Source organism: Colossoma macropomum, unplaced genomic scaffold (genome assembly GCF_904425465.1).
Source record: "Colossoma macropomum unplaced genomic scaffold, Colossoma_macropomum, whole genome shotgun sequence".
NCBI lineage: Eukaryota > Metazoa > Chordata > Actinopteri > Characiformes > Serrasalmidae > Colossoma > Colossoma macropomum.
This window is the reverse complement of record NW_023494804.1, coordinates 6,677,863-6,697,055: the sequence shown is the minus strand read 5'-3', so window position 1 is coordinate 6,697,055 and position 19,193 is coordinate 6,677,863. Positions and strand designations below refer to the sequence as shown.

The window sequence follows — 19,193 nt, the reverse complement described above, 5'->3', positions numbered from 1 at the left end:
CAAAAACAACAAATCCAAACCCCCCCCACTATTCGGGTTTGTTTTCTCTGAAAAAAAAGAAGAGCAGTTTGTGTTATCTTTGTTCAGAAGCGTGTCTGTCCTTGCCTGCTCCTCTCTTTGTTTATTACGCTGATTATTAACGCTGCATGAGGCGCTATAACCGTGTAATCACTTTGATTTGTGTTCAGTGCACCTGCCACTCATGAGTCTGAGTCAAACGTTAATCTGATTCAGTCTAGCAGTTTGTGTTTATCAGATTTAACTTTTGTTTTTTTTTTGGTTTTTTTTCAGTGTAACAGTTCCTACATTTAGGCTACATATAAAAAAATACATTTTTATTTTGAGAATTGTAGAACACACACACATGCTGGTCACAAATTTGAAATGACTTGCCATATTAACATTCATCATTTCATGTATAATACTAACATGTACAACATGGATTTATATACTACAAAAGGCATTTGATGTGTTTTATTCCATATTTCAAGAATTCTGTGACTTATTAAATAATAAATAGTATTTCTGTCAAGTTATCAGCCATGAGACTCTACATTTCAAATGAAATAATTTCTGGATGGTAATTTTATTATAAACATTAATTCTCGAAGTGATATGGCTTTTTTGGTCATTGTAGAATCTTCTACAGCATTCTGGACATATCTAACATTTTCATTTATAGTTTCTAAGTGTGCTACAGATTATGTTAAATCTGTGAGTTTGTACAGGACGAGCATAATAGAATCATTCTATACACTTATCTGCAACCAAATTGGTTTTATATTGTTAAACCACCTTCATTTATTATTTATTATAATTTTTTTTAACACAAAATGAAGCAAAAGTCTCAACAACTTAATACGATATCCATTTTTAGAATTTAGTGTCTTTATTACAGCTTCCATTCTTTTCAGGAGATTCACTTTCAGTTTTTCAAAGAAATCTGCAGCCTCACCTCCAAAGTTCAGTCTTAGAGGTTGGTTGCACTTTCGGCTTCTCGCCATCCAAGTAACCTCAATTACAAATTTCAGTTCATAAAACCTTCCTTCACATCTCACATGTCCAGTTTCAGTGCTTTTCTTTTGTGTCCATCTCCTTTTCTCAGTGAGGTTCTTCTTGACAGCTGCACATCCTTTCAGACCCACAGCGCTGAGTCGTCTTCTCACAGTGGAAGGATGGACTGTGGATGTTTTCAGATCTGAATCAAGAGTGGAGCTTGATTTTCTCCTCTCTCTCAAAGATGAAAGCTTTAAGTGCTGTTTATCTGATGGGGACAGTTTTGGTGTCTACCGGGTCTTCCAGGTGGTTGTTAGGAACCTCATTTTCTCTGTATCTTTATATTTTTAATTGTATTTTTTTCTGTTTATTCACTTATGTTTTTCCTTTTTTTTCCTATGCAAGTGGATCATTTCATACCTAATATCCACAGAAATATCTGGTTTTAGCAGTTTAGCTGTGCATAAGAGAGAAATTTGAAGGCACCTAAGGTGAGTTTGAGTAGTTGCTTGTTTGAATGTTAGCGTCTCTTTGAAAAGGAACATCAGAAATAAAAAGGCAAGAGTGGACAAATTAAACTGAGCATGTGTTCACATGAAGATGATGCAGGCTGGACCGGTCATCACTCTCTACATGCTCATGGTTACCAACAACCACATGTACCCTTGGTTCATATTGTATTTTGTTGTATTTTGGGTATAGTAGGCCTTCTCATGAAGCCTACAGTGCCAGTCAGTGAGATCTAGAGGGCCAGGATGATCTTCACTTGAGCTAAATGGCACTTCAGAGGACCTTATCCCTCATAGGGAGAGTCTATGGGCCGTGCTGAAGCGAAACAGCATTCCTCTCTTTTGAACTGCAGCCTAATAAAAGTGGGTCCCCCTAGTGGTAGAAATGTGCACAGAGGCGACAATAGATGTCCTCAACGTGAAGGTCAAGTGCAGAAATGCTTTGCTGTAAAAAGATCTACAGGGCTTCACTCTCCCTTCAGTTTGCTGAGACAGTTCACCTCATTACATGCTAATGCTGATACACTATAATGATAATACAACACAGAAGAACAATAGTGCACACGTGTTATTACATGTTCAATAAATGCTCTGTTGAAATGTTGTAAAATAGCAGGAAAAAGGAGTAGAAGAAAAGTGGTTCACACGCAAATTCATGCCTCCAAGATATGCAAAACTATGCATATGAAACCACTGTTCATGTGCAATAATGTGACAGTTATTACATACAAATTAAAGGGCCACTCCAGCCAAAATGAAAAATTTAACCGCAGCTACATCTGTTGTAAGCATTCCTATTCGCCTTTTACAGCAGTGCTGCAGTGGTCTCTAGTGTGAGATTTTCCAGTTTAAACCCCCTTCTGATGATGTATTATGAAGGTGGGAGGAATTTTTAAAAAGCTACAAGCGCTTTAGGGTGCAAACATAATGTCACTGCTAGTAAGCCAAATATCACGCCTGTTTTTGGCCTCTACATCAGTGGATTTCTTTACGATGTAGGCGGGATTCCCAGTGTCCCTATGACATATTTGTGTAAGGCATGCCGGGTATTGTAGTGAAAGAAGAGAAAATTGTTTAATGAAAACACAGAAAGGACACAAAATTGTGAATTCTATTAAGCAGAGGCTGAAGGATGCAAAGCTGTGCTGCATAATATTACATCACAGGACAAATAACATATTCAGTGCTAGTTTTAGACCTATTAAAGTACACTATTCAACCACTAAGCATATAACGCGGTTATAATAAGTATTTAACCCCTTAAACTCTAAGGATCTGTTTGTGGGCCCACACTTCAATTCCTCATTCCTCATACAGACCTTATTCTTGTTTTGTTTCTGTGTGTTTAAGACTGATCTGTATGATATTTGTAAGTACATTCCAGGCTGAAACATTCCTTATAACGTCTGCGTGAAGGGGCGGGGCCAAACTGCTGCAGGGTGAATAGGCAGCTATACAGTATGCTGCAAAGGTTTTAGGTTTAAAATTTGTTTGTCTGGACAGTGACAATCTATTTGCTCATAAAACACTAATGTTAGTATAAATACAAATAACAGTAATACAATACATATTGGTTTTATGTGATGTTAATGTGTTCACTTAATTATTTCCAAACCTTTCATCACAGCAGTGCAGCATTATTTGTATTTAACAAATCCATATGATGGCTGGGGATGTTGAGTCGAAATCCTGAATCAAATCTGTGCTTTTCTAACCAGCTCACAACATCACAACTACTGTTATGAAAGGAAGAAATTCTTATTTTTTTTACTGTATTTATGCTGATATTTATTTATTATAATGTTATTATAAAGTTTTACTGGCAAAAAAAAAACACACAGCCAAGATAAATGGTTTTAAACAATTTGCTTAGGAATTTTGCACACTACTATTTAAAAGTGTTCATTTTTGTGACATCACAAAAACAATTAATTCAAAATGGGCTGTTCAACAGCTTTTTCATGCGTTCTCCATACATTTATGGACTGGGAAGTGAACAATAATTTGGAAACGTTAACAGTGTTTTCATTGAAAAAATGAGGAAAATCAAGATATCCGTGAAATGGGCCCTTTAAGATTAATAACTCAATATTAAGCTCAGAGTTCAGTTGGCAAATCACCACACATTTCTGGACAGTATAGTACATTTAGCATTCCAAACACAGTACAGTGTTTTTTGGTTAACAGTGAACCACAAGAAGTCCAAATATTATATTTTTTCTTTCTTTTTTCTTTATTCCTCTTGATTATATCTTACAAGTGACCAAATGCTTTGAGGAATTTCCTTGTAGAGCAAACTGAGCATTGGAGTGGAGCTTTATTGATTTCTCTTTATTGCCATTCCTCCACACACAATGCTGCATAAGCCTCTCATACCTTTTTGCACACACAGCTGTGACTAAAAAAGCTCAGCTCCGTCCCACGCTCAGCGTCAGGCTGCTGCTACAGCCGGTTACCAAGGCGATGCACCGAGGAAGGGGTCATATAAGCACCTCAACCCATCTGGAGAATGTTAGCAAGAGTCCTTTGGCAAGATTATCAACCGGCATGATGGAGTGATGTGGAGAGAGTGATGGAGATTCAGGCTAAAGCCCAGCTCACTGTGATGTGTAACCTGCTCATGTGATGCTAATTAGTGAGGGTCAGCTGCCTTTATAATGCCAGTTGTAGGTCAGTTGCCTGAATAAACCACGTCGGTCTAAAAATGGCAGGTTGTCAGGGATGACCTGATGTGGCATGTTGTCAACTTACTATGTTTAACCTCTTAAACTGCTGGCTGATTACTCAGGTATCTTAAAGGGCCCATATCATGGAAGACTTTTGGGGTAAAGGTTTGATGTGGTATGATATAAAAACTGTTAAAATTTCATACAGTCCATATAAGCTGCAAAAACAGCCTACTTTGAATTCATAGTTTTTGTGATGTCACAAAAAAGCAACTCATTTACATTCATCCGTCTATTCAGGCTACAGCTGTTTAGCTCCGCCCATTCATGTTGAAGCTACAAGGAGTGTTGCAGCCTGGACTGCTTTTTGAAAGAAGCACTATACAGAGCAACCAATCAGAACAGAGATCATATACATACATCAGTTTTAAAGGCACAGTAACAAAAACAGCCTGTTTAATTTTAAGGGATAAAAAGAAGCAGGAAAATATTCATGTAAGAATGAATGATGACTTTTTATTGGTACATTAAGCCACACAAACTCCATAATGGGACCTCAGGGAGAAAAATAAGGGCACGAAAATGTAAAGTATGGGATTTATTAATAATTGCCACTATTACGTCTTATTTAGTAATTAATGCTACATTTACAGGTAAAAACACCTGTACAGTAATGCAAATTTTGCTAGCGCTGCTATAGGATTCTGGTAGTATGTTGACGCTAAGCTAACTGTGATTCACTGAATGTTTTTTGGTCATAGTACATTAAGCACAGACACACAAAATGTGTAAAATGCATTCCACGCTTTACTCAAAAGCGTAGCAGACCTATTAATATCTATTTTTACCTTGTACCAGTTTTACAGTGACTCAGGAAATCAGCTCTGACACAGAGCTGCTGCTGCTGTTTTCCATTAATAACAACTGACTGAAACGCGTTAGTCAGACCACTCGTACTCACAGTCAGCAATGTATTTAGAACTGCCAGAAGGAGTTGAGTGTCGCTTTTCCTCACAAAATTGGTCCCACCACCTGGAAATGAAAATGTGATTGATTTCTGTGTCAGGTCTTCTCTGTAAGCTTAGAAGGCCATGAGGGTGCTGCACTGCCGATTAGTCATTGCATCACACCACCAAACAAAGAATATTTTATTTTTCATGACATGTAAGGAATACATTTAATAACATAAATTACATTTTCAGTTATTTATTAAAACATTTACTGTCATACATATACTTTAGTATGTTTAAATTAATACTTTAAGACTTTCACACAAGTATATTTTGGCTTCATACTTCACTTTTAACAAAGTGAGATTTTGACAAAATACTCATATTTTCACTTACTTATACTTTTTCCATACCTTTTCCACATCTGTCAGTTTATCAGGTCACATGGTTACAAATATTTGTTTTCCATCATCTTATTAGTAGCTGCTATGAATTATTCTTGAATTAGGCTTTGAGTGCATTATGTCACAATACATTTGTATTCGTACTGGGGGAGCTGTAAGTGTCCTGTGTTAGTTAAAATGCTTAAATTATTCTCTTTGTTTACATTTACCCTTATATAGTTTACCTTATATAGCTAAATCCTCTCTAGTAAAGCAAAATTGACTATGAGAAAGAAGCTATATACAGTACTGTGCAAAATTCAGAGACAACCCTTATTTGGTTAATTTACCTTATTTTTCCTCTCAAAATGGACATTAAGTTAAAAATATTTATTTTCAGGAGATATTTCTGAGGAGATTAAATATAAAATTAGATATAAGATTAGATTAGATATAAAAAGGTGTTTTATAAGGAAAAAATCCATAGGTAGTCCTGTCCATCCTGTGAGAAGGAAACACAAAGCTATGGGTCTGAAAGAATGTGTAGCTGTCAAGAAGGCCTCACTGAGTAATTGTGCCAAATTAAATAAAGAAGCTACTGTTGGTCTGAGAACAATGGACTGACCTCCCCAGTCTGACCACCTCACCAGGTCCAGACCTCAATATCACTGTTAAGAAGCAGAAGATGCTAAACCAACTTCTAAGACTGAACTTTGTAGGTGTGGCTGCAGATTTCTTTGAGAAACTGAAAGTGAGTCTCCTGAAAAGAATGGAGCTGTAATGAAGGTAAAGAGTGACACATTAAATACTGAAAAATGTAATATCATATTTAGTTGTTCAGGCTTCTGCATATTTATTATTATGTGTGTGGTAGTTTTGACTAATAAATGAAGGGTCATATTATTATTGATGTTATTGTCATTTATCAACCCATATCGTGTTTATAAAAATGTTTTTTTTTTCTTGATTGCTTATTTTTTGCCCATTATCTTTTACCAATTTTTCCTAAGTTTATTTTACATATTTTAAATGAATATTGAATGTTAAAAAAAACATTGTTTTCATAGATATTCACAGATTGTTAAAAAAAAAGTGGCACTACTGTTGTGTTTTGTGCAGAAAAACTAGATAAGAGATTCATATTGAGGACTATGAAAATGCCTTATAGTATTGTGATGTTATATTCTTGCCACATCACCAAGTTGATCACACATATGGCATCAGTTATATAAATTAGCGTCACAACTGAAGGCATCTGTTTACTACACAATCCCAAGCACGTCACAGAAAGAGAAAGCAGGGCGGAATATTCCAGAGATCAGTAGTGGGGGACAGGGCAGTGAACGAGGCATGTAATCCCAGATTACTGTCAGGTTCACCTCCTCCCTGGCCTGAGGATTAGAGCCAGCATATAAACACACACACATACAAACTCAGACATACACACTGAAGTCCCTCCACACTTGACCGAGTCATATTTAAGAAGTGCTGTCATCCAGCTAGCCCAAAAAGACTGAAGGCCACCCGCCACTGCAGACTGATTGGGAATATTTGGGAATATCTGGGATTAGCTGGAAACTCAAGGCAGACTGAACTGGACTCATGGCCCTGCTGAAGTCTGGCTGGCTCTGGCGGCAGTGTGAGTAGCTCTATGCTAAGCTTTCCTACCAATGGAAGGAAGAAAGATGTATAGAAGGAAGGAAAACATATTAAGTAATATTCTACTTTGTGATCAATACACTGTTGTGTAATTGAGTCAATAATTACAAAGAGAAAACACTCAGTTACAACAGCATTTAGCCCTTTTACAAGTACCAGAACTTTTGCATGGTCATCGGTTCAGTACACACTTTAAAAAGGTGGTTCTTCAAGGTAAAGGGAATGGTTCTATTTAGAACCCTGAGTTCTATATATACACTTAAAAATGATGGTTCTTCAAGTGTCCTTTACTAAAGAAAATGTTTATTTATAGAACCATGAACACTTAAGAAAACCTTTTTGAAAATGGTTCTATATAGCACCAAAAAGGGTTCCTCTATTGTTACAGGCTTGACATCGTAACAATAGCAGAACCCTTTCTGGTGCTATATAGGGCCATTTTCAAAAAGAAACTATACAGAATCTGATTCTGAAAGGTTCTGTACAACATCTGACGAACCATTTCACCATGCAAAGAACCATTTAAGCACGAATGGTCTAATTAGAACCACTGCCTTTACTAAAGAACCCTTGTCGTTTTAAAATGTGTACTGAAGGTTCCAGTTTAATGTTTTTTGGTACCTTTTCAAGATTAGCACCAACAGGACCTAATTGTACTCAAGGTCACCAGGTCGCCTTTTATATCACCAGTAAGTGCACCAGAGAGTAAACTAGACTGGTTTGTTGATGTATCGATTGATATTTTTACCATCATTCACTTGTGAAGAGTTCGCTATGGTGACAAAAGCTAGCTAGCTAGCTAGAAAGCTAACACTATTAGCATTATTGCTAGCCTCCACACAGCTTTTGTTGACTCGTCACCTGATTCTGTGTAAACATGGATATTTTTGTGAGTTTGAGTGAAGAACAGTGCAGTATACTGTTTCATTTAAGTCAGTAAATTAAGCGAACTAACAATAGTAAGGGTAATGCTAAACAAAGGCAGGGTCATAACATGACCAATAAGACAACTAAATCGTCTGTTGCACTGTTACAACAGTTCCAGCTGCCTCTCAAGTAGGTAGAAAGTAGACCTAGAACTAGAACTGTTCTGTTATTCCAATTTGGGTGAGTTTTTTAAAAGTACAGTGGAGAAACACCCTTAGTTTCACAATAGGTACTAAATAATAAGCCTTAAAGGGTAATTCATCCAATTTTCCAAACATCTTTAAATAATTCAGCCCTTGAGGTGTGAAAAGAGTCATTCAGAGTGGTTTGATGCGAAATGGTTCATTGTAGAGAAACTTTCAGACTCAGATTTCTTTACAGAGGTGGTGATAGGAACCAGGGGTCGCCATGTCTACAACACAAATATAGTTGTTTTATTTACCATCCAAAACCACCAGTGAACCTAAACGTCTTCTGAGTTTTATATGTAATGTTGATGATGGTAAAATAGTGGTATACTTGAAAAAATACATTTTCTTTGGGGGACTATTTTGCCTTACAAAGCACTGCATGTACCCCTCCACCATGAATTGATTGAAATAAATTGACATTTTATCAAAACACTATCATAAAACAATGTGTCAGACATCAGGCAGCATCTATCTAACCATTTCATGTAATAACTTTCTGTGAGGGAGCTTTTAGAGACGTTAAACTCTTCAGACGTCTGGTTCCTATCACTACCACTCTAGAACGGAGCATTTCACACCAAACCACTCTGAATGACCTGTTTACATCTCAACCATTTAATTGTGTAGAATTTTTGAAAAATTGTAGCTCCTGTTTAAGATTAATAATATACTAGTCTGCAGTTTAAGAGGTTAATTAGTATTATAAGACATTCATGGTCATTTTTCAGTGTTAAGGTTCAGATCAAAGGTTTGAATAAGCAGTCCGAACAGACAAATCTCTTGGGACGCATTGTGGTTAATGTCCCAGCAGGTAGACAGTAAGCGAAGAGATAAAGAAGCTATTAATAGTGAATGACTAAACAGGTTGGTTGGTGCTGTAATGTTGTTAGTAGACCGAGAACTTGGAAACTTGGAATGTTTCAATTATAGGAAGAGTTCCCTGTTAAAACTGTCTTCACGTAAATGCTGTATAGACAAATCCAAATATTAGATATTAGTTATTAAAATACTGTCAATATTTCATTATGTTGTAATGTTTCTCTCACTTGATTTAGTACATAAAGCCTTGGTTTTACACAACAAGCTTGCTGACCAAAATGTACAGCTAGTGTAAGTTATTAAAACTCAAATACATCAAGACAATCACAATTAATGATTCTTTATTTACAGCACTGGTGAACCTTGACTGTTAAAACTAGGCCTTCAGTTCATCCCAGAAATGTCAATATTCAGTGAAAAAAGAGGAAAAACACTGCTACAATAATGATAATTTCTGCTAGCACCCCTGTGGGATTCTAGTGGTAGGCTATGCTAGTGCTAAGCAAATGGTGATTCACATTACGGCATTTGAAGCTTGTAAAAGACATTCCACGTTTTATTAGATGTTTTAATATAGAGATATATATAGGTTTTATATATAGTTTTGTATTAACATATTGCTGTTGTCGGAAGAAAACCTCGTATCTCCAAAATGGTTATTTTACAGGAGAAGGAAAAAACATATTTTACTTTTAATGTAAATCAATGGAACCAGAGTTTTGCCCACACACACTTATGCACATTTTAATGCAAGTTTACTGTTTATATGCTGAATTTAACATATTGAAAAAAAAAAAAAGTTATGGCACGTTTTATATTTTAGGTTTTATTTTTTTTCCAGTACGATAAACTCAGCAAATAAATAGAAACTGTGCACTAAAATGTGCAGAAAGTGCATTATTTAAGTGTGCTCTCTGCAGAGGATGAGTTAACTTATTTTCACTCGGAACATCAACAGAACATATCATTGGAAAAGGGGTTTCAAACTTTTGCATAGGACTGTATATGCTGAAAAAGGGATGCATTAAAGAAACATATACATTTCAAATTTAGGTGTTTACATCATTTCTGTGTTTTCTACAACATAGTTCACTTATTCTTGTCGATAATGTGTTGACGTCATGTATTTTATTCATATGGAAATTATGTACACATTTGAACAAAGTAGATTCAGTGCACTGCTTTCAAGTTCTACTCTACAATCTTCTACAAGATATAAAGACTACAAAAACATGTCCAGATACCAACAATTAAATTAAAATGAAGTATACAGTATACACTATGAACACTACCGGGTAAAGACAGCGTTCCATTTCTTCTCATTTTATTGGCTGTGTTTTAAAGCAACACATTAAACGAAGGGCACAAATACGACTTGCCAATGTATTGAATAAAAAGAGCCATAGACGTCTCTGGAAGGCCTGACATTTGTGTTATGAAACTCCAAAATAATCCCCTTAGCTGACAATGCTGGCTAATCAGCTGCTGCAGTTCATGGCCATGCTAACCCAGATGTACTGCTGTAAATTGTTTCAAAACTGCCGTGAGAAACTGCTACAGCAAATGTATGTACACTATATGTCCAAAAGTATCCAGACGGCACTTCTGATTAGGGAATTTAGCTACTTTAAGGTGAACCCATTACTGACACAAGTGCTCAATTGCGCACACCTCATATAATCTCTATGGAAAAGCACTGACCAATAGAATGGGACAATCTGGAGCAGCTGCACATGACCCTAAAGTCACCATGCTCAATGTCAAGTGTCTGCTAGAGGGGTATAAAGCCCCCCAGCGTTGGGCGGTGGAGCAGTGAAACTGTTCTCTGGATGGAGCTCCATCCAGTGGCTTTGTTTTACTTTTGTAGTAAAAATGTATTGTGTTATGTTGGAAAAACCACAATACATATCATATCACGAAATTGGTGCTGTTACCCCCTTAAAATTCCAGGCTTATTACATACTAAGGCTTATTATTCAGTAAATACATGGACTTCAGTGCAAACTGGTTGTGATTCTTAGGTTATAAAAGTGTGTAATAAAACTTTGGGCCCAAAACCACCAGCAAATCTACATGTTTCGTTTTTATTCGTAATGTCGCTGGTGGAAAAATTGTGGTAAACCTGAAAAATATCATTTTTTCTGGTATTGGTTCACCACACAATGCCCTGCATGTACCCCTCTGCCATGAATGGATTTGACATTTGAAAATAACCATTTAGGCCAAAACTTTCTCATAACAAACAAAAACAATGTCTCAGGCATCAGGCAGCATATTCATAATGATTTAATGTAAAAACTTTCTGTGAGAGAGCTTTAAGAGGCATTCAGATGTCTGGTTCCTATCACTATTCAGATGTCTGGTTCCTATCACCACCCCTGTGAACTGTTCTGACAGAATGGAGCATTTCAAGTCAAACCAATCTGAATGACTTTGTTTACATCTTAATGATGGAATTGTACAGGAATTTTGAAAAATCGGTGGTATTCCCTTTTTGTGTGGGTTTATTAATGTACTGCAAACATTTTTAGTTCAAGCTGCCCTGAACATCTTTTTTTACAATGCAGCTTTAGGCATGAAATATGAATAATGAGTTAATAATGCAGAGGTATTTGGAAAGTTGCCCTCTTGGGGTTTTCCATATACAGCCTTGTCTTCCCAGTCTAAAGCATTTTGTTTTACTGAATCTACAGTCTCGCCCCTTTATTACAGGAACAGTTCAGCGAAAAGGCAAATTTACATGTTTCTACGAACCCTAATTCCCAAGACATGTTTGGTGTCTGAAGGCTGGAGCTATGAGGCTAATGTAGCTAACAAGTAAAGGAAGCTAATACTGTTTAGTTAGCATCGTACAAACCTCACGCTAAATCATCACACACTTGCCTCAAACCTTGTCTACGTGTGGTACGGGACAAAAACTCTTGCTTTAAAGTTAAGGGTTGGGGAACAAATCATATATGCACAATTTTACTCTTATCCCAGAGGGAGTCAACCAGCCAAGGCATGTTTGGGGTCCAAATTTAGCTTTCTGGTTTGGAGCTGGAGCACCAAGGCTAACATTGCTAACAAACACTACAACGCAATAGTCACAATCAATAGCTCCAATCGCTTCTGTGAGGATACATCACCAGAATGTCTCTCTATCCACTTAAACCTCATCCACGTCTTTATTAAGGTTGTGCGGACTTGTTGATCTGGTTTAGGACCCAGTACGACTTACTGTAAGCTATACAAAAGAATAAAACTACAGGCAGACACTTTAGACAACAGGATGTTTTCACAAACCACCTCAGGAGCTGGAGTGCTGATCTAGAATCAGCATTTGTGCCAATGACGGTCAAAAATACGGAGAAATCTGATCCAAGATCAGTCCTGCTTTGTGAATACAAGACCCGGTGTTGTCAGCAATGTTTTGTGCATTTTTATAGCTCACAGTAAGGCCCAATCCCATTTCTTATTTCTACCCCTACCCCTTGTTTTCGTCACCTTGCTTCTTGAGTTACAAGGGGTAGTGGTTGAAATCTTCCCCTACGAAATGGGACCCTCAAATAAAAAGAACATTACTTCATTAACAGCTACTAGCGCTGCTCTGTAGGCGACAGCAGGTAGGTGATAGCAGAGGAGGGTTAAGTTCAGCTCCTCACTGCTGGGCTTTAGTTACATTTAGGGAGTCATATGTCTTCAAAAAGAGGAGGGCAATTATTTACTATTGCCCATCCCTAATTCTTCATTGATATGAAGTCTAATTCAGCGATTGGCCAGCTTCTTTTTTGAATTTTCCTGTTCCACCCTAAATGGAGTAGCAGTTACATTCTGGTGCTTCAGGCGACTGCTGGACTATTTAAGGTGGAACGGGAAATTTAGCTAGCTAGCTACCGAGACATTAGCATACGATTAGTGATTTTTTATGCTTGTTATGAAGAAAAGGACCATAATACATTGAAATGACACTGAACTAAGACAATACAATGGTTATCACAATTTTTAACGGAGAAAATACATTTGTGGGTTTTTTTGGTCACTTGTGCAGCTTTTTGCTGTTTTTTCTATTTTTTTAATTTCACTGCGTTTGTACCATGCCTCTGAAAAGCCTCAGTTTGAAGGCCCATGTAGCTCTAACACTTCGCCCGACGCCTCTATCTCAACAAAAATCGGGACACCCTACCCCTAGGTGTGAACGCGCAAAACAGAGGGCTAAGGGCTAAGTGGTAGAGGCAAGGGGTGAAATGGTATTGGGCCTAAAACCACATCAACAAGTGTGTGCGACCTTAATGAAGACCTGAACACCTGTGGATGTACATAAACAATTTAGGCTATTTGGGTGACTACTGAGTGGTAGTGATTGTCAGCAACGTTAGCCTCGCTGTTCCAGTTCCAGTCCACTAAAGAGTAGAAATAGAGTAGAATTTGGGCTCCAAACATGTTTTGGCTGATTGACTACATACAGGGTAAGTGGAAATTCAAGTAAATTTGAATTTGAAACTATTTCTTTAAGTAGAGAGTATTCATTTTCTGCCATAGGAGCTATTCATCTGGGCCATATTAGAATCAACCCCTAAACATTATGACTGAAGAGGTGCTGCAACACTGACAACTGATAGACCACTAACAGTGATCAATGTTCCCTCTTACAGCCTCCGTCCTGAAGCGCTGGAAGCTGAACTGGTGTGATCTGTGGATAGACGGCAGTCTGGTGTTCTATAAGACAGATTCCAGGAAGGACTATGAGACCAGAGTGAGTCTGAAGAGCACATGTGTGAACGTGAAGTGTGGCCTGGAATGTGCAGGTGAGCAGTTCTACAGATTACTGTACAAAAAGTGGCTGTGGATTTGTAAACGGGTCATTCTACAGAAATGTCCATTTTTCTATCTATCCATAAGTGTCACTGGTGTTACTGATGGTCATTGGTGTTACACATAAGAAAGGGAACACCAGAGACATTTTTAATGAAAAATGCATTTTACAAAACGGCTGCTACAGAGAATCAAACCACATGCTGTCAATCATGGAACATCCACTAAAATATGTAATTTAATCCATTTGTATTTTTTTCACAAATTATACACATTTGTATTCACAATTTTTTTCATTTTTACCTAAAACTATAGTAGGTCACACCAGTGACATCAACTAAAAGCTTCATAGGAAATCATGAGCTAAATGAGAAAATCTCTGATAACTGAAAGACACAGTGGCCTCACCATGTGCTTTTCTTCATAGATCCTCAGAAAACAGGTAAAAGGAAGTCAAGTGATGTCATCAGTGTGATTTTTATTTCAAAATAAGAGATGTTTTGTTACGTGGTAACACCAGTGACACGACTCCTGGGGACAACAACTTTCATTATATATTTTAGAATATTTATTTGTCATTTGTTTTCTTTGTGTCATTTCATTTATATATTCCATAGTCATGTATAGATTATTGCAGTTAAAATTGCAGAAAAATGTGTTTTTTTCTTCAAAATATGGCCTCAGCCTTCACACATGACTGTGGGGACAAGCACTTCTGTGGTGCTTGGAATTCTATATAATTGATTTATAAAACCAGTATTGCTGAATTGATGGATCAAGAAGGTGTAATTGTTAAAATAACTTATTACCTTATTTAAAAATATAAATAAATTACATGTTTTTCAAGTGTAATATATTTGTAAATGCTAGCGACACAAAAATGGTCATTTATGTAGAATAACGCAAACTTATTATATGTTACAAGAATCCTTCTTTTAACCTGTGAAATATGGAAAAATGATAAATAGGTTAAGAATACTTTCACCTATACAGAAATCTGATATATTGCAATATATAGATTTCAAATATATAACATACATTAGCATATTTGGTTTTCCTTATATCCAACTTATATTTGTCATATATGGCCATAAATGTGGAATATATGCCAACTTATTTGAAACTGGCCATTGTCAAATACGGGAAATATCATCATTTTTCAGTTTTTGACATAATTTGGAAACGCCTGTTTCCCTTTTCATTGTGTGCAAATTTCATGATGAAATGACTAACGGAAATGGCCCTAAATTACTTGGAAAAAAGCCTGGTTCCATTGACTTACAGATTTAGTGGATCCGCCAAGAGGTTTGCTTCTTTAGTTTAGTGCTAGAGCTACAAGGCTAGTATTGCTAATAAACACTACACTTTTAAAAAAGGATGGTTTTCAAAGGTTCTTTAGTGAAGTATAAAGTAAAGTAAAATGGGACAAAATTAATATCTTCACTGTGCCAGGGTCATCATGTACCCTGCAGAAAACAAACCTGCACAGACCAGCATGAAATTCATGCTGGTCTAAGGTGGTTTATACTGGTCTGGTGCTGGTTTAGCTGGCCACTCAGCATGGTCATGCTGATTGACCGTAACACCAGCATCCAAACATATCAAATTTATTTATCTATAAATTCTGTTAAAGAGAAATTTTTATGTTTGGAAATTTTGCTTTCAGTGTAAATAAACAGTGCTGTAGGCTAAATGTGATTTATTTTCTCAAGCAATAAAAACACAAAATGATTTTTGGCATGGATGTACAGTTTGAGAGAAAAAAATTGAATAAGAACGTTTATGTTTTGTGGAGAAAACCTTGAAAAGGTTCTTCACACTCACATAGCTTATTTACAAAATTAAAAATGAGGACAAAATAATTAATAAAAGTAATATCAATTGAAAGGTAGTGTGGCTCTTTTATAATATCACTCCAAATAACCTTTATGGCATTTTTTAAAGGGAGAATTTCACAGATTTTTCAAAATCTCTGCCTAATTCCATCATTAAACAAAGCCATTCAGAGTGGTTTGATGTTCAATGCTCCATTCTAGAGAAACTTTCAGTATTTAATAACCAAAATGACCAGTAAACCTGCATGTGTCTTGTGAGTCTATATAAGTAATATTGAAAATGATCAAATGCTGCAAAATCTAAATAAAAATCGCAGGCTTTGCAGTGCCTTCCGTCTTCTTTGGAGCAATAAAAGAACTCCTTTATTTTTAGAGCACCTTTATTTTTAAGAATGTGCCCAAGGCTTGTGGCTACTCACATCACCAGTGACTGAAAGTTTACTAGTCATGTGACCAAAAGATGCTCTGGTGCTCTGCATTGGTTTAAAACAGGCGTGTCTCCACCGGAGAGCCACCCCGAGGGAGAACCTGCTGGTGGTGTATCTGAAAGACGGCTCCACCGTGCTCCTGTGTGCCAACAGTGAGGATGAGGCCCTGTGAGTGCACCTCTCCACTCCACACCTCCACATTCACTCACTCGCTCTTCTGCTCACTCACTCTGCTTTCTGTTTTCCCGTGCAGGGCTTGGAAGCTCACCATCATGGAAGCACGACGGAATCCTGTAAGTTTCAGGGCGCCTGTTCGCTGAGAATGACCAGTATGCACAATTGATATCTCCATCCTCTGGCCAGAAAAAAGACAGGCTTCACAGAGCATTCAGAACCGTCCTGTTCAGCCTAATGAGACACTAGCGTGATTTTTTTCATAATACCTAAATTTAGAGTGTCCTCAAATGATTCAGTTCTTTAAAGCAGTGTCCATTTACTGTAGCCATATTTGTACAAGAGTTTAGCATCAACAGAACGGTGAAGCATTCTGCACACAATTAAATGAAATAAACCTGTTATTAATGAAAGAACGACACTAAAAATGGTGTACTCAAAAATGACAGTGAGTGCGTTTACACCTGCGTTAACACCTGAGAATTCAGGTATTTTCACAAAAACTGAGTTGTTTGCTACAATTTATCATTGAACAGGATTTTTTTCCAAAGTTCTATACAACCTCACGACTATGAAAGCAGGCATTTGTGGGTTTTCTCCTGTGTGAGAGTACATAGATGGACTAGCAAGTCAGAGAAGCATCATGTTCTTCATGGATCACAGATTACAACTAAATGCCAGAGGATATTTTCATAAATGATGTCATATTTGACACTTCAAACTCTTTCCTCCAGGTCTTCATTTATGATCCCTACGATGACACCTACCAGTCTGTTCCTGTTGAAGGTCACAATGCGGTGTACATCACACCAGGAAGCGGCAGTGGAGGTAATGATAAGGCCAAGGGTCAGGGTGATTTATTACCCTCTGGGCTTCTTCAACAGAGTTTACTTTACTTCACATTTTTATGTGTCTCTCTTCCACACAAAAATCTAATTGATTGTATTTGTCCCCTCACACCAAATACAGTCAACAAACCGAGACATGTTTGGCATCCAAAGTGGAGCCACAAAGCTAATATGGCTAACAATTAAGGGAAGTTTATGATCACCAATTAGCACCATGCCAACTAGACCATTAGAGATTTTTTGAGGAGTTTCCACTGGAGGTCAAGAAAATATTAAAAGATATAGAGAAAATGGGACTCCAAGCAACCATACCTGGTAGACCACCAAAACAGATACTTTCATCTTTGAGAGAGAGGAGAACATCAAGCTGCTTCAGATCTGAAAAAATCCACAGGTGTTTCTGTCCATCCTTCCACTGTGAGAACACGACTCAGCGCTATGGGTCTGAAAGGATGTGTAGCTTTCAAAAAGCCTCAATGAGAAAAGAAAAGAAGATAGACAGTAAGGGACATCTGCAAATCAAATAAAGAAACTGCTGGTGTTTTCAGAACAGTGGACTGACCACCCCAGAGTCCAGACCTCATTACTCAATGTGTTTGGGATTACATGGATCAGTGAGAAGCAGAGAACGCAACCAACTTCTAAGTAAGCAACACTAGAAGTTACTCAACAGCTCAGCATGGTGGTCAATATGGTGGTCAAGCAGTACTCTTTGCAGCTAAAACATGTCTTGGCTGATTGGCTACATTTGGGATAAGGGGGACGATCATGTCAATTCGATTCCTTTAACTATTCTTTGCTCAGAGCAGTCCCTGATTGGCTTGCACACTCTTTCAGGTACCCACCATGTATGGGTGCACAGGGAACGGTATGACGATGGAATTGGTGAGCAGATAGCACTGGGGCTGCTGGCCGGCATGGCTGCGGGGGCCGCGCTGCGCTCTTTCCTATGGATGCCTTTCTGGTTCTGCTGACGAACTCACCCAGCATCAAGATGGTCACTGGAATCTTCAGCTAAAGCCAGTTACTGAGAGGCTGCACTAGAGAAAGCCTTGGCTCCACCAACCTGCTTCTGTAGGCCTCAGTCACCTAATAGCGCTATTACTGTGCATACAATACAAATAAACACACTAGGGTTAGTTCATGGGTTTAGGAGAATGGTAGGTCAGTAGATGGACTAAACTAGAATGGGTTCAAGATTGTATCCATCATTTAAAAGAATATTGTGTACAGACGTGAATGACTGAGGAGTCATTGTACAGAGTATGTTGGAGAAGACCAAAACATGGCTGTCCAGTTCTTTTATGTTGTATTATATATTTCTCCAATGTACTACATTGACTATGCATAATAAAAATACCTCAGATCTCAGATCTACTTGGGGAAGATTATGACCGTGGATCCAGCAGATGGATTGTATATAATGTGGGATTTAAAGGGGATTTCCCCCCGGCATAATTCAGTGGTTGAGATGTAAACTGAGTCATTCAGAGAGCTTTGGTGTGAAATGGTTCATTGTAGAGAAACTTACAGACTCTGATGTCTTTACAGTGGTGGTGATAGGAACCAGGGGTCACAATGTCTACAACACCAGCCATTTTATTTACTATCCAAAATCACCAGTGAACCTACACATGTACCAGGTTTTTCTGGGGACTGTTTTGACTTACAACACCTTGCATGTACCTCTTTGCCATGAATCTATGTCAAAATGTCGCAGTTCCAAAAAAGCTGGGACAGTATATGAAATGCAAATATGTATGAAAAACAGTACAAAGACAAGATATTTAATGTTTTACCTTATCAACATCACTGTTTTTTAAGATTAGATTAAGTGACCCTTATTAGTCCCACAATGGGGAAATTTCACCTCCTCATTTAACCCATCCGTGCAGTGAAACACCACATACACACTAGTGAACACACACACTAGGGGGCAGTGAGCACACTTGCCCAGAGCAGCTGGCAGCCCTATCTGCAGCGCCCAGGGAGCAGTTGGGGGTTGGGTGTCTTG

General features: G+C 37.6%; 1 protein-coding gene across 1 annotated transcript; it reads left to right on the top strand.

Annotated features, from left to right (window-relative positions):
• Positions 1-7,071: 7,071 nt before the first annotated feature.
• On the top strand, positions 7,072-18,153 carry plekhb1 (pleckstrin homology domain containing B1). Its single transcript, XM_036595461.1, is given in 7 exon segments — positions 7,072-7,143; positions 13,735-13,887; positions 16,222-16,244; positions 16,246-16,325; positions 16,411-16,450; positions 17,066-17,159; positions 18,017-18,153. Coding segments are annotated over 7 exon segments (564 nt in total). The 5' UTR covers positions 7,072-7,106.
• The last annotated feature ends 1,040 nt before the right edge of the window (positions 18,154-19,193 follow it).